At 41.0% G+C, this 16,983-nt stretch overlaps 2 protein-coding genes across 2 annotated transcripts; both read left to right on the top strand.

Moving 5' to 3' along the window:
• The first annotated feature begins 5,944 nt into the window (after positions 1–5,944).
• LOC118357879 (T-box transcription factor TBX3-like) lies at positions 5,945–9,784 on the top strand. Its single transcript, XM_052479074.1, has 7 exons — positions 5,945–6,321; positions 6,432–6,699; positions 6,887–7,033; positions 7,494–7,570; positions 7,665–7,786; positions 7,916–8,517; positions 8,679–9,784. The coding sequence occupies exons 1-7, from the start codon at positions 5,945–5,947 to the stop codon at positions 8,814–8,816; spliced, it is 1,731 nt and encodes a 576-aa protein (XP_052335034.1). The 3' UTR covers positions 8,817–9,784.
• A 2,957-nt stretch (positions 9,785–12,741) lies between these two features.
• Positions 12,742–16,198, top strand: LOC118358509 (TM2 domain-containing protein 2-like). Its single transcript, XM_035736421.2, has 4 exons — positions 12,742–13,324; positions 13,551–13,638; positions 13,830–13,945; positions 14,518–16,198. Exons 1-4 carry the CDS (start codon positions 13,059–13,061, stop codon positions 14,729–14,731), a joined length of 684 nt encoding a protein of 227 aa, XP_035592314.1. The 5' UTR covers positions 12,742–13,058; the 3' UTR covers positions 14,732–16,198.
• Positions 16,199–16,983: the final 785 nt, after the last annotated feature.

The following is a 16,983-nucleotide window of genomic DNA, read 5'->3' as shown; positions in this document are numbered from 1 at the left end:
AAGTAGTCAAACATTTAGTATTTGGTCCAATACTTCTAGCACGCAATGACTACATCAAGCTTGTGACTCTGCAAACTTGTTGGATGCATTTGCTGTTTGTTTTGGTTGTGTTTCTGATTATTTTGTTTCCATGGTCAGTAATATATTGAGTCCCTTTTATTGTAAATAAGAATATAACATGTTTCTAAACACTTCTACTTTCATGTGGATGCTACCATGGTTACAGATATGCCTGAATGAATCGTGATTAATGATGAGTGAGAAAGTTACAGGCGTACAAATATCATACCCCCAAGACATGCTAACTCCACACCATTACAATGACATGGGAGGTTAGCATTTTGAGGGGGTATGATATTTGTGCGTCCCAGGCCAGATTGTCTCTGTGTAGGCACACACACAAAGCACTCGAAGCAAAACAGTTTAAGCACCACCTTAGTCCCAAACCTGAGACATCCAAATAACCAGTGACAAAAAAAATAATCTAGAATTGAACTAATGCTGCTCAGACCTTACGCATCCCTTCAGTCCTGGCAGATTCTCTCGGTTTACATGCAGAATCTGCCCATGAGATTATCTGACCGTGAGGCCATGAATAATGTACAAAATAAGAAAGGTCTGATCACCAGACCCTTATATAACCACTCCCTTCACATTGGTCTCCATACAGTCTCCCCATCACCTCGCCACTGGCTGCTGTGCATTTGATACCTATGTACCCCAGGGCATTATCCCAAATGGCACCCTATTCTCTACATAATAATAACATTTGAGTTGATGCACTACTTTTGACCAGGGCCCATAGGCAATAGGGTGCCATTTGGTACGTAACTCAGGACTCTCTCCTTTAGCACCTCTTCTCCTCTGTTTAACTACATTTCTTATACCTCAAAAGTCCAAATATGTTCAGTCACACTGACCTGCTACTGTTAGACCATTCATCAACGTTGAACTGTCCAAACATCAGGGGTGTTAGGGAGACAGGATGGCCACAGTGGTTTGGAGGGCTTCCAATGACCCTGGCCCTGGCTGTGACCTGTAATTCCATGGCCGGGTTAGGCTAGAGGACATTATATATTATTGCTACAGAAGACATTGATCAGAGTTGTTTATAATTATAAATAGTTAAAGGCCCAGTGCAGTCGAAAATGTAATTTTCTGTGTTTTATATACACTTGTGGCCAGTTTATTAGGTACACCCATCTAGTACCCCCCTTTGCCTCCAGAACAGCCTGAATTATTTGGGGCATGGAAACATTGTTCAATTGGTATCAAGGGACTTAACGTGTGGCAGAAAAACATTCCCCACACCATTACACCACCGCCACCAGCCTGTACCGTTGATACCAGTCAGGATCGTGCTATGGATTCATGCTGCTTAATCCAAATCCTGACTCTGCCATCTGCATGACGCAACAGGAACCGGGATTCGTCGAGACAAGGCTATGTTTATCCACTCCTCAATTGTCCAGTGTTGTTGATCGCATTGCTACTAGAGCCACTTCTTCTTGTTTTTAGTTGATAGGAGTGGAACCCAGTGTGGTCGTCTGCTGCATTAGCCCATCAGTGACAAGGGCGGACGAGTTGTGTGTTCCGAGATGCCATTCTGCACACCACTGTTGTACTGCACCATTATTTGCCTGTCTGTGGCCCTCCTGTTAGCTTGCACGATTCTTGCCAATCACCTTCGACTTCTCTCATCAACGAGCATTTTCACCCACAGAACTGCCACTGACTGGATGTTTTTTGTTTGTTGCACCATTCTCTGTACACCCTATGTTGTGGGTGAAAAGCCCAGGAGGGCGGTCGTTTCTGAGATACTGGATCCGGCACACCTGTCACCAACGATCATACCACGCTCAAAGTCGCTTATGCCACTCGTTTTGCCCATTCTAACATTCAATCTGAAAGCATCGATGCCTGTCACCCTGCTTTATTCAGCAAGCCATGGCCACATGACGTACTGTCTTTAGGATCGAGACATTTTTGTGAACGGATAGTGTACCTAATAAACTGACCACACTATGAGGTTGGAATAATACTGTGAAATTGTGAAACTTATGATAAGTAATGACCTTTTAGTGTAAGAGCTGATTAAAAAGACGGCCTGTAATTTCAACCTGTTTTTGGTGGGATGTAGTTTTGGCCAGCCTGGTAACATCACCAGGTGGTAAATTAGTTATTAGACCAATAAGAAAGAGATTTCCAAACCGCTCTGTCAATAACAGCTAGTTTTCAGTTTTGCCCTCCACACTCAGACAACTCTCTGACAGTCCTATCAACAATTTTACTTGAAAAGTTGCTCTTTACTAGAAGTGATTTTTGTTTATTTTTGACCATTTTTAAAACTTTTAATCACAGTAAAGTACTTAATTGTTACCCAGAAATTATTTGAGAAAAACAGCTGCATTGGACCTTTAATATTTGCCTAGGAAATGTATTCCTGCCTGAACAATAAGTTAATGAAATAATTTGGCAAGATGATTGACTTGCATTGTACAGAATGTAATTCTGAATCCGCAGACAGTCAATTCCAGTGTAGACTGTGGTACTACTTGTTCAGACTTTGAGTGTGCTGTGGTGTGTCACCTAATAACCAACCCACTCCTCTGACAAGCTCACTCTATAAGACTAAGATATCAGATGAATGTTGAAGTCACTTTGGTGCATAGGAGAGGGACGATGCCTGTCACCATAACATCTTTGCTTCCTGTTATTTGAACAGTGATAAGGATGCTCTTCATGATCCCAGTGCCAAAGAGGTCAGGGGACCTCCAGTAGAGGGTGGTACACTGGGCCCTTATCTCAGTTAATCCACAACTAAAGTATCATGTAATTGGTCAGATGCTGTATTAAATTATTGTGCCCATACATGAGAAGAGATAAAGAGATGATAGAACTAGTAGTGGAACCAGAATGAGGAGCTCCACCCTATCTCTTTGAAAGTTAAGGGCCGAACGGGCCGAAATTTGGAAAGGGAGGGGACATTTGACACCTGCGAAATCATGATTTGTCCAAATAACCAGTGACGAGAAACCCAAACACCGGAACTACTGCTGCTCGTTATCCCAACTGTAAGTTGTTCTGGATAAGAGCATCTGCTAAATGACTCAAGAGTAAATCACACGCATCCCATTCCTTCCTGACAGATTCTACGATACCAGTTATATTTACGTAGATCTGTCCATGAGAGATGAATTGGGCCCTGACGACAAAAAAACTGGCACGGTTTGAACCAGGGGTGGGGGTGTCTCCATTTTGGATACTCCCTGAGACTGTACAGCATGTGTACACTGTTTCCACCATACAGTGATACCAGTGCAGTCTGTGTTGATGATAGTTAGTGTTGAGTGACAACAAGGCTAAAATCTACTTCTGGGCAAGTGCTTCCCCAAGCACCCCTCAGCAAGTGGTGTCCCAGAGTCTGGACCCCTTATGTCCCTCATGTCCTAACAGGGGCATAATGTAGATGTTTTGCAGGGAGAGGATGTTGCTGGGCAGTGACCCAATAGAACTCTGCGGTTTATCCCGTGACAGGTTTCAGCTTGTGGCCAAGCCTACAAATAACAGCCAGGCGTCTTGTTTGCTCTCATTCTCTGTGGCCTGCTTCAGATTACTCACTGAGCCTTTGAAGTTTGCTGATGGACAGGCAGGGTTTTCCCCTTCCTCTCCTGCCAGAAAAAGATTGGGTCATCATCAGTTCCGGCGCTGCTACATATCTAGTGTAACCCCAGAATTAGACGCATGCCTCGCTCAGGATTTTATCATAGGTCACATGTTGTTGTATCTCCTGAATTCACAACAAGTCCCTGGGTATCAGAAGGGTCAAACATCAGTTGGTTTGTCATAGTGATCCCTTGGTTTTGTTCATTGGATCACTGTGTCAGCTCTACAGCACTGTGCTGTATACAGTGTCCGCCTTACTTGCATTTTAAAGATGAAAGAAATCTATAGTGTAGTAGCATAAGTAGTAGCATAAACCTTGTATCAATTCACGCAAAATTGCAGAAAGGAAATTGACATAGCCAGCCTTGGTGAAAGCAAACTAATGACACTGGAGGTTTAACGCGTGTCTGAGACTTTGTGTCACGAACCTGCCGCTCTCACTCACTGAAGGGTTTTTACTGGTACGTTCCTAGCCTGCCATGGACCATTGAGCAATAAAAAGGTCTGTAACTAAATCCAGAGACTAATCCAGCCTGGACAATCGCTGGCAGACCTTCTAGCTGTGCAGAGCAGAGGCCCTGGCTGCAGACTGTCCCCATGCAGCATGGTTCTCATGTCACAAGGCTGTCACAGTGTGGGTCCAGGAAACCATGGGGCACAGGAATGGTGTGGGAAGATTGAAGCACAAGGGAATGTATTTTAATAGGAATGCCAGTATATAGGATGGTCACTGGTATTTTCTTGATTGTGCAGCAGTTAAATGTGGTCTTGGTCTATAAAATGAAAAATGTCTATTGAAACACTTTAAAAAAGTGACCGCAGAGGACAAGGTAGACAGTTATTGACTTTGAAATAAGAGTTGGCAGTCAGAAAGATTTGTTAAAATGATCACTGTCTGAAAATTTGATTTGAGAAATAAATAAACATAGGCTACTTGATGATGAGACATGTTTTGAATTGTAGCCAAGCATTTTGATCAATTGCCAATTGTGTAAAATTAATTCTTAAAAAGTAGCCTATAGTGGATAATAGTTGTCAAGTATGCCCTAAACTGTCATAATGAAATATCTTTATGATTCTAATCATTCAAAACGAAAGTCATGCTTATAGTTAATGGATTAGCCTAAATACCTAAACACGTTAATAATCAGACATTCTCCAGCATTTTAGCTGATAATCTGGATAACCACACTGATTTAGGATACATTTGTATTTATTGATTGTGATGTGAAACATACTGTATACTACTGTCTACTATGTTTGCATACCACATTTACCTATTATTATAATCATGTTTATTTAGTTAGCAGACGTACATATCCAGAGGGATTACAGGAGCAATTCGGGGTAAGTGCCTTGCTCAAGAGCACATCGACAGATGTTTCACCTAGTCGACTCGTGGAATCAATCCAGCGACATATCGGTTATTTGGCCCAACGCTCTTAACCACCTAGCTTCCTGCCGCCCCAATCACGGATTTTCTTAGATGTAGCATATGTTGTTTTTCATCTCAGCAAGGTAATGTGGATCAGACCATAAACCTACTCAGTCAAATTATTGTTGAGATGTGGATTTCAGCACCACACACACGTGGACAGCTCCTTGCTGCAATTATGCGCACTAAATCCTTGATTGCTCACTAACACTCCGTCCGACTATATGGCTCTTGAAAGTTGTATTTTGATCACCAGTGAGGTGGCAGAGACAGGATCGCATGTCGACCCAACTCGCCACCTGACCCGTAAAAACACACCCATAATGGAATATACGACTGGTCCAAGGTGTCAAAGAGCCAATCAACTCTTGCTCGGACGGTGCAACATATTAGCATAGTTCGGAAGGAAGACCATGAGCCAGGCGCACGCGGGTCTTTGATGGGATATTGCCTCTATCACAGTTTTTTTTTCTGGAACTCGTGAATAAGAATAGAAGATAATTGATTGCAATGAAATATTATGGAATGCAATCAACCGGTAACATTTCTCCGGATTTAATTTCTACACAAACGTGACAAATAAAATTGGCTGCACTGAAATTCGAAATAGTTGGCTATAGGGCTAGACCCATGCTACTCTTTTGTTCTGATAATAGTCGCTTTTAAATGTCATCACGATGAAATGGCAACGAAATACCAGCTTGAAATAAACTTGAGAAAATTTTCACAGACTAGATATAGCCTCGCCCAAATATCAAACGTGTGTATTTAAGAAACGAAGGAAGACATCGGTTGTCCTATACCTTGAAACAACTTGAAATAAAGAGGCTGAATTATTTTTGAATGAGAGATCCAGTTGTACAGGGGGGTATGGCATTCCAACCGTTTTTACCAAACACTGCTTCGGATATCACAATCGACACAATGCTGGCCCGACAACCTCCGTTTTCCCCTGTCATTGCACTAACTTCCCACAGGTCTCTTCCCTTGCCTGTTGCGCAAAGGCACCCCACGCTGGATCTAGGCAATGCCGAAACGATCTTCCGCTTATCCTCGCTGGAACACCATGCTGCCACCCAATCTGCCAAACTCAGGCCTCCTAAAACGGGGGGGACAGAGGATGCCACCGAGGATGATCCAAAAGTTAACTTGGAGGCGAGGGAACTTTGGACACAATTCCACAAATTCGGCACTGAAATGGTCATAACAAAATCAGGAAGGTAAATGTTATGACATATCATCAATAACCATGTAGACTATAACGTTGATCGTTTTTCATTTGGAGGACTGTAGGATGATTTGAAATCGATGTGTGTTCCCTTTACTCCAGGCGCATGTTTCCAGCGTTCAAAGCAAGATGTACTGGCTTGAACAAAATGGCAAAATATATTTTGCTGATGGATATTGTGGCGGCCGACGAGTGCAGGTACACGTTTCACAACTCACATTGGATGGTAGCAGGAAAGGCAGATCCTGAAATGCCAAAGAGGATGTACATACACCCAGACAGTCCCGCTTCTGGCGAGCAATGGATGTCAAAAGTGGTCAATTTTCACAAACTAAAATTGACAAACAACATCTTGGACAAGCACGGGTTTGTACGTTCCAAATACGCGTTTTGTGTTAATAATGTAGTATTTACATGTGTAGTTTGACTCATTTAATGTATTGTTACATTAGCTACAATATAACTGAAATATACTATTTTGTATTGAACTGCGTAAAGTTCCAGTTGATGACTAGGCCTAATGTATTCTTTAAAATGTATTTTGTCTCCAATTGCAGACGATTCTTAACTCAATGCACAAATACCAGGTTAGGTTTCACGTTGTGAGGGCCAACGATATCCTCCAACTGCCATATAGCACGTTCATGACCTATGTCTTTTCTGAGACAGAATTCATCGCTGTAACTGCATATCAAAACGATAAGGTAGGCCCTTCGTAATTTTATAAAGCAAGTTTCAGAATATCATTATATTTTTCGTATTGGTAGACCTCTGGAAAATGGGAATTAAACGCATGACATAAATTACCCATAAAGAGTTTGTAAGGGGTTTATGTTGTGGCATAAATTAATTACTGACTTATTGCTAAATAGCCTACTCTATTGCAGATTAGTTACCCAAGGCTCAATATCTGGCAAGCAATGAAATGTAGATTTGATGTTGTCAAATGTATCGTTCTAAATGTGCAATATTTTAACAAGGTTAACTAACTGCTTATAAAACCTTTACGAACTTCTTGTGGAAAAAATATTTAGTTTGAAACTATTCCTGAGCTATCCCTGTAATTAGCCTAAGATACTCTGATTATTAGTGTTAAAATGTGATAAATTATTGGTCTAATGTTTATAAACATTACAGTCATTACAGTGATTTCTATATTTTCAGATTACACAACTGAAAATTGATAACAATCCTTTCGCCAAAGGATTCCGTGACACTGGCAATGGGAGAAGAGAAAAAAGGTGAGACAAAAAAAACGACAAACGTAAATTAATATAATAAATCATTTTAGAAACTCTTAATTGTCAAAACTGAAATATGTTATTTTTTTAGTAGGAAACAACTGAAGATTAATTCACAAAAATCCAATGAGACGCGAATGCAAGAAGACAATGAAATCTCTTGTAACTCTTTGGATGAGGCTCCACTGAAAAGCGCAGGAAACTCAAAATCATCCGGTTTGTATGATAACGAAATTATAACGAAATTAATAGCTAAAAATGTTGCTTTAATTCTTACTATAAGAATTGTTAAGCCTCAACTTGTTCTCAGTTTACAAACAACAGTGGCTTTTATAATCATGTTAGATGTCTCCGAAAGTGCAAGCGAAAGCAGTCAAGAAAGCAAGGATGGGTATTACGTTGGACAAGACTTGCGAAAAATCTCAACTGCCACAGAGAAACTGAAACCTGGTCCAAATATTATCACAGCGCACTGCAAAACGGACAGGGCTTTAGTGGACTCATTCGGTGTCGAAACAGACCCAGATAATCCAAAACAGGACCATATAAATGCCATAACTGGCAGTAGGACACGTTGCTTTAGAGCAGAGGAGCCGAATGCAACGGAGTCATTCCAGCCTCTAACGGTGGAAACGGACCAAAGAGCTCACATCACAGGCCTCGAATGCAGTAATTTTCTTCACTGCTATTCTTATCCACCGGATTTAACAAGATATATCATCAACCCTTTGGGTGTCGCACACCGTCTCCTACACCCCGCTGCCCAAGTCAACATGCAGGGGAGAACTTTCTCCAGTGTAGCAGCCATGGGTCACAGGCTGGCAGCTGTGTCATCTGGCGGAGTGTGCGCCATGGGCACGGCTGGTATCCTGGCATCTTCTTTACAAAGAGTGTCAGGAACGTCAGGATTACCCGTGAACTTTCAGCAGCATGCTATGGCATCACAGGTATGCCAGTCATTTATTCATTTAGTAACGATACTCAATAGGCTGCCTTTATATGTGTGCCCATGACGCACGTAAATTAAGTAGGCTAATTTAAGTCTTTATTATGAAAATAACAGTAAACTTTGCTAGCTCTAACCGCTCTTTCCTTATTTCCCATGCAGGGCCTCACCGTTTCTCCAATTGGTGGTATTTTTCCATACCCCTACTCCTATTTGGCAGCAGCGGCTCCTCAGTCCACCACAGCATCGACCCCAGTGCGCCTTCGAACCCGGTTCAGACCCTACTCCAATTCCCAATAGCGTACCAGACAACTGTTCGACACCACTGAAATATATTCATTTTATGACTGATAGAGACGTGAATTGTTACATTTTTGGAAAGGGTCCGATTGCTGCCAGATTGGACTGTAGGCCTACATCAGTGGTCAACATCAATTCCTTGCCACTTGGTTATTTTGCGCCACCGGCAAAAAGCGTACCCAGCAAGGGTGGCATGGATCAGCTTCAATGTATGTAACTGTTGGTCAGCGGCATAGACTCTTAGACAGAGATTTATCTTCCTAGGAAATACATCTAATAAACTGATCAAAATTATGAGATTTTTCTTTATTACATTTGAATGAAGATTGAAGTGTTTGATATCAAACCAAAAGGCATTTAAAAAAGTAACATAATGCAGAATGTATAACATTGTTTACGTCTGTGGAATATGGTTGCGCTTGTGTGTTGTTACTGTAATGTGTTTGTTGGTGGCACTGAAGTTTATCTGCTATAAATCGCCAATGTTTTCACTCAGCCAATTACTTCTATAGAAACAGTTTGAACCTCTATATTTTCCAACCAAAGAACGAGTGTAGATTCAAATGTAAATATGATTTATTTCGGTTTATAAGTCATTGAGAAATTGGAGAAATTCGTTTTCTATTCATTCACATTTTTATGGAGGAATGTTTTTGCTGACTTGTTAAACATTGAAAAGTCAACGGTGTGTCAATTACCAATATAATTTGCAGTTTCAATATTTTATGAAGACAATATTGTCAAAATAACCATTACATGTTTTTGTAGATCCAAAACAATTGTCACAATATTTTTGGGGAGAATCTTGTATACCTATAAATGATTACAACCAATTATTGGTTTAACAGACATAGGCCTATAGCTCTTTGCATGATTGTTAATTTGAATAACTGCACTTAAATGTGTTTTATGAACTCCACAAAATAATGTTAAACGAAATAAAAGTATTCTGTTTAATGGTCTATTTATGTTTTAATGATTGAGGAAGTTTTTGAATGGATGTTCATATCTATGCACTTTATGTTTGAAAAGTTTGATATTATTTAAAACGAAAAAAGTTATACATTAATTGGCTACATCCGTACTTTGTACGTTTTGAACACTTCAAAATGATACCTACTTTGCTAAATTATTTAATTTGTTTATCTCAATGTTGGCTACTTTCATTTGAATACCTATAAAATATATTGTTCCAAAGATATGTATTTTTAAGTTATTGTTCTTCATTAGATGATAAATGATATTGTTGGACATATCGTTCCGTTATCTCTTTAAACAAATGGTCATATATAGTGCCAAATAAGGGTCATTTGGCCTGTAACCATAGCGGAACCCTTTTGCTGCTATATGGAACCTTTTATTGAAGATTCTATAAAGAGCCGGGCTCGTAAGGTTCTAAATGGAACCAGTATTGTGCAAAAAGGCAGGGTTTCCCAAACTCGATCCTGGGAAACATCACTACCCTAGCACTACACAGCTGATTTAAATGTGGGCAGGGCCGAGTTTGGGAAACTCTGGTATAAAAAAAAACATTTCCTAAAGTTCTATATACTACCAACAAAAGGTTTTACAACCCGTTTTGGGACTATGACACTTTTTTTATGGTTCTTTATAGAACCTGGAGAATGGCTCTCTAAATAACTTTTAATTAAAGAGCAGCAGTAAAATAACAATAGAAAGGCTATATACAGGGGGTACCGATACAGAGTCAATGTGCGGGGGCACCGGAGAGTCGAGGTAATTGAGGTAATATGTACATGTAGGTAGAGTTATTAAAGTGACTATGCATAGATAATAACAGAGAGTAGCAGCAGCATAGAAGGGGGGAGGGGGCAATGTGAATAGTCTGGGTAGCCATTTGATTAGGTGTTCAGGAGTCTTGGGGGTAGAAGCTGTTTAGAAGCCTCTTGGACCTAGACTTGGCGCTCCAGTACCGTTTGCCATGCAGTAGCAGAGAGAACAGTCTATGACTAGGGTGGCTGGAGTCTTTGACAATTTTTAGGGCCTTCCTCTGACCGTCTGGTATGGAGGTCCTGGATGGCAGGAAGCTTGGCCCCGGTGATGCACTGGGCTGTACAAACTATCCTCTGTAGTGCCTTGTGGTTGGAGGTCGAGCAGTTGCCATACCAGGCAGTGATGCAACCAGTCAGGATGCTCTCGATGGTGCAGCTGTAGAACCTTTTGAGGATCTCAGGACCCATGCCAAATCTTTTCAGTCTCCTGAGGGGGAATAGGTTTTATCTTGCCCTCTTCACGACTGTCTTGGTGTGCTTGGACCATGTTAGTTTGTTGGTGATGTGGACGCCAAGGAACTTGAAGCTCTCAACCTGCTCCACTAGAGCCCCGTCAATGAGAATGGGGGTTTGCTCGGTCCTCCTTTTCCTGTCGTCCACAATGATCTCCTTTGTCTTGATCACGTTGAGGGAGAGGTTGTTGTCACACGGTCAGGTTTCTAACCTCCTCCCTATAGGCTGTCTCATTGTTATCAGTGATCAGGCCTACCACTGTTGTGTCATTGGCAAACTTAATGATGGTGTTGGAGTCGTGCCTGGCCGTGCAGTCATGAGTGAACAGGGAGTAGAGTGGGGGGGGGACTGAAAAGGCACCCCTTAGGGGCCCCCTGTTGAGGATCAGCGTGGTGGATGTGTTGTTACCTACCCTTACCACCTGGGGACAGCCTGTCAGGATGTCCAGGATCCAGTTGCAGAGGGAGGTGTTTAGTCCCAGGGTCCTTAGCTTAGTGATGAGCTTTGAGGGCACTATGGTGTTGAACGCTGAGCTGTGGTCAATGAATAGCATTCTCACGTAGGTGTTCCTTTTGTCCGGGTGTGAAAGGGCAGTGTGGAGTGCAATCGAGATTGCATGATCTGTGGATCTGTTGGGGCGGTATGCAAATTGGAGTGGGTCTAGAGATTCTGGGATAATGGTGTTGATGGAGCCATGACCAGCCTTTCAAAGCATTTCATGGCTTCAGATGTGAGTGCTACGGGTCAGTAGTCATTTAGGCAGGTTACCTTAGTGTTCTTGGGCACAGGGACTATGGTGGGCTGCTTGAAACATGTTGGTATTACAGCCTCAGACAGGGAGAGGTTGAAAATGTCAGTGAAGACACTTGCCAGTTGGTCAGCGCATACTTGGAGTACACGTCCTGGTAATCCGTCTGACCCTGCGGCCTTGTGAATGTTGACCTGTTTAAAGGTCATTGGCTGCAAGAGTGGGTGATCACACAGTAATAGCTACATTGTATTGTTAAAATCCCATAGATTTCATTATTATGTTTATTAATAAGTTGAATCAGATGTGCTATCTCTGGAACAGCTGGGGATCCATGAGGAAAGAATTGAGAACTACTGATTTATTCAACCATCCTCAACAAGGCCATTCATAAGTCTTTCACAAAACACCATCACTGGCCATAATCATATATAACATGAAAAAGCATAACACAACAGATTAGAGAAACAGGAATGACACTCACTGATGGCTGCACAAAAAGAGCTGTGCACAAACCACGCCCCAAAATATTATAATGAGCCACCACCCCTATATTTGAATGATCACAAAATTAGGAAATAACCCTTTTTTGAACTGTGAATAACCATTAAAGGGCTCTAAGGGTCAGTATGGTTCCACATAGAACCACCACCCTTCCCAAAGAACCCTTGAGGAACCCACATGTTTTAGTGTGTAGAGGTTGTTCTGATATAGGCATATACACATATAGATATATTTGATTTCTAAAATGTTTATTTGTCTAATTTGGAACGTCTTACTTCAGGAAATATTTTAAAGGTACAAAGGTAGGCTTCTTGCATTTTGGAGCGCACACGCTCATGCATGTCTCACTCCACCACAATAGATGGCGGCATTGGCATTGAGTTGCGTTAGAGTTCACTGCCGTAAAAAAAGTAGAAAAAATATAAGATTCGGGTCACATCCTGTTTCACCCCAGCTGGAGGAAATAACAAAACAACGACACTTTTCATTGTTCTCATGTTTGAAATACGCTACTCATATATCGGTATGATGTGAAACACTAATACATTGAATCTGTATTAGCCAACCTATTCGACAGGAAACTGTTAGATTGCGATCAGATGTTATCTTCGTTCTGTTAGCTTGTTAGCTAGCCAGCAAGCAAGCTACTCATTGCTTTCTAACGGACGATTTTTCCAATTTAATGTAGCCAACAATCTAGCACGCTAGCTATAACATAGCCGCAGTTCAACCAAAGTTGAGAAGATGGCTAGGATTTCACTTAATTACATACTGATGTGCGGGCAAGTTCTCTTGCTACTGTCAGTGTTGCTTTTGCAATGTTTGGAAGGAATATACTCCCAGAATTCATCAGACTCACCCGGACAGAGGGCAACAACAGCTGCATTCAGTGCCAGTGAGCAGCCACAAGATAATGTGACTACGTATCACATCATACCAGTTGAACGCGTGAATTATACTGAACTGTATGAATACAGGCCTCCGTCACCAGTTGTCCTCTGCAGCTATCTGTAAGTATTTTATTTGTGTTTCAATAACAACAGTGCAACATCAATTTGCTTTCAGAGACTGCCCTCTCAAAATTGATGTGTGTCACCCCCTTGCTTTTATTTTTGGGAGGGGCTCAGGGCCCTGTCCATCCTGCCTGTTTTTTAAACGCCCATATACAGTTCTTCACGTGATACACAAAATACACAGAATAAATACGTAATTTCATTTTTTTCCGTGCATGTGAAGACCAGAGGAGTTCATCCACTGTCAAGATCCAGTGGACCATGCACAGAACTCCACTGCCATTCTGGAAATGGGACACGGTTGTTGGAAGGTATGTCAAACCGTAGTGGATAGGCCCCCCACCCTGCTCTGTGGCCTTACATTATCATAATTTGATAACTAGTTATAAACAGATAGATTACGGGCGTAGTTGAACATTCATGTCAGATTCTTGCTATTTCATGTGTAGACTTTATTGTGTCATGTCATCTGTTGTTTTACTAAATCACAACCTTTATTTAGTTTGGTGGGCAGGTACACAAAGACGTGAATCACACACCAGTCATCTGCACGGCACTGGATGACATTGAATGTGCTGGACCCAGGGAGTTCCTGAGAGGGAATGAGCCCTGCATCAAGTAAGGGAGAATCTAGCTACTGTACTTGACTCTGCAGTTTCTGGCCAGCTCATGCATCATTGATTGTTGTTATATGATGATAATAGTCATTCCCAGTTTACGGTACACCATGCTTGACTTCACTAGCATTCAACAGGTTTGAAATACTTGCTTGGAGGTCAATACTTACCTGTCATGGACTTGGAAATATAAATGGTTTTGGAAGCTAACATGGATTTACCACTAGAGAGCAGTATTTACAAACCAATAGGACACATTCCTTTACATCATGTTACGTTACTTTTAATGGCCCATGGCTGGATGGGATACCTCTTATGTCAAATTGACAGTTGTTTTTTGGGGGGCATTTTAGCTAACCCTAACCCCTTTCCTAACCTTATTAAATTATCATAACCCACTATATTAATTATCCTTACCTGCTGCGTACTTTTTCCAAACCTGATACCTAAAGTCAATTTTGGTCAATTCTGACATAAGCTGTATCTCATCTAATCAGAATTATTTTAATTGGCTCCCCTGGTATTTTCTTCCAGTTATTGACAACTCTCCTCTCGGCCTTGTTGTAATTTCAGGTACACTGGCCACTATTTCATCACCACCCTGCTGTACTCATTCTTCCTGGGTTGCTTTGGAGTGGACAGGTTCTGCCTGGGGCATACAGGCACAGCCGTGGGCAAGCTACTGACCCTAGGAGGCCTTGGCATCTGGTGGTTTGTGGACCTCATCCTCCTCATCACCGGAGGCCTCATGCCCAGTGATAACAGCAACTGGTGTACCTTCTACTGAGACCAGAGAGCATGGGTTGAAGACCTTTCAAAGGCATACATCGAGATTTTGGCAATGAGGCCCTTTATCCACTTCCTCAGAATCAGATGAACTCGAGGATACCATTTTTATGTCTCTGTGTCCAGTATGGAGGAAGTCAGGGGTAGTTCTTTGAGCCAATGCTAACTAGCATTAGCGCAATGACTGGAAGTCTATGGTTATCTACTAGCATGTTAGCATTGGCTCGCGAAACTACCTCTGACTTTCATACTGGACACAGACATAAAAATGGTATACACAAGTATATCTGACTCTGCGGAAGTAGATAAAGGACCTTATTGCAAAATCACAAAGTATCCCTTTAAGGTGGGTTTGCGTTGCGGAGATGCGGGACAACTAAGTATCATCGTTTATATGTGAATTACAGGTCAGAGCAGTCTGACCACGTGTCAGAGGCCTTTATCTCCGATTCTCCGAGAGAATCATGTCACCTAACGGGGTATCACTTTATGCATGCGCACGCCATAGATAGCAATTATTCGCTTGTCTGCTGTTTCCGCAATTTAAATCCAGCTTTAGTCTTTCATCAGTCTTTCGTCTCTCATCGTGGGATAACTAGAGGAGTAGTTGTGAAAGATGTATGATGTGGACCAGGGGCGTGGTTGGCATGTGGCTGGTGTAGGTTTTATTTTGTTGTAAAGGTTAGAGCACTGAACTGTTGAAGCAAAGGAAATGGGTTGTTGCTATGTTATCTATATGAAAGCTTAAATCTAGGCTATAAGTTTCATTATGTGATTTATACGTGCACAAACTGCACAACATCTGAGGCATTACCATGTCTGACCATCTGAAGAGAAGTCTACAAATATTTGTGTTTTATCCAATCACTGAAGCTTTGTAGTGGCGTATAAGTCAACCATTTGAGCTATTCAGTATTTGTCACATACGTTTTCATACTGTGGTCTTTTCCAAGTCTCATCAAACCATTGTTGCGTTATAGGATTGAATTTCACTCTTGATTCCTAATAATTTACCCCACTTAACTAAAGCCCAAATTTCACATTTGACATTATATGTACATAGTACCTGTATACATATTATTTTGGCCTCAACTTTGAGCTTTTGTACCCGTACTGGTTGCAGGGTTATAGAGATTACTCCAAATTTAGTTCTGATTTAGTGTTCCAAATGAAAACAATTAGATTACAATAAATTTAGACGGAGTAATGCTGTATGCACCCTCAATTCTGTGATTGTTTTTTATTATTTTGTTATGCATTGAAATGTTTAACTTTATTTCCCCTATATCCTTTCAATATAGGAAAAATGTGAAATGACAAGTCTTCTGTAAATATGGTCAAAAGTCTACCGGTGAATTTTATGGTATGTGTCTTGTAAAATGACGGGTTGAGAAAAACAGAAGAAGGAATGCAAACTGTGCGTGTGCTATCAAGTATTTGTGGTTCAATAAAATGTTTCTCAAGGTTGGTTAAATGTATTTTTACATGAATCTGATTTGTTGCATCTGACATGCTAAGTGGAAAGATGGAAGCATGCACAGAAAAAAATAACCATGTTTTTACAGATTGATTGTGTTTTTTTTTCTGTACACTTGATGACAAGAGTGCTACCATTAAAAATTCCAGTACACAGAAAATAAAAAAGGTTTCAAAGCCAAACACTAAAGATTTTAGTGTAAGTGCCCACAAATGTCATTCACCACTTCGAGGTAAGGATGTTATTGTACATGAATAAAAACAATTGGTACTTGCCTCTAACTGCCTATACAAACTGTAGAGCTGAATATATTCTCTAAACACATTGAATTCAATAGTTTTGGTAGAAAAATAGGGGCAGCACAGTTTAATTTGTATTTTTTTCCAACTTCATTTAGCAGATGCTCGTATCCAGAGTGACTTACAGTAGTGATTGCATACATTTTAGTACTTGCTCTACCAACAGAGCCACAACTATGGACTCCCATTACAATATTGCATATTGTAACTATATTTTTAGGGCAGTACATCATTGCTAACATACAGTGCATTTGGAATGTATTCCGAACCCCGGACAGTCTCCACATTGTTATGTTACAGCCTTCTAAAATTGATGAAATAGTCCCCCCCATCTATACACAATACCACAATGACAAAGCAAAAACAGGTTTTAGAAATGCTTGCATATTAAAAAAGAAAAAAAAAAGGATATATCACATTTAAATAAGTATCCAGACCCTTTATTCAGTACTTTGTTGAAGCACCTTTGGCAGCGAT

Source organism: Oncorhynchus keta, chromosome 25 (assembly GCF_023373465.1).
Source record: "Oncorhynchus keta strain PuntledgeMale-10-30-2019 chromosome 25, Oket_V2, whole genome shotgun sequence".
NCBI lineage: Eukaryota > Metazoa > Chordata > Actinopteri > Salmoniformes > Salmonidae > Oncorhynchus > Oncorhynchus keta.
The sequence above is the reverse complement of the archived record's forward strand: the minus strand, read 5'-3'. Positions and strand labels throughout refer to the sequence as shown.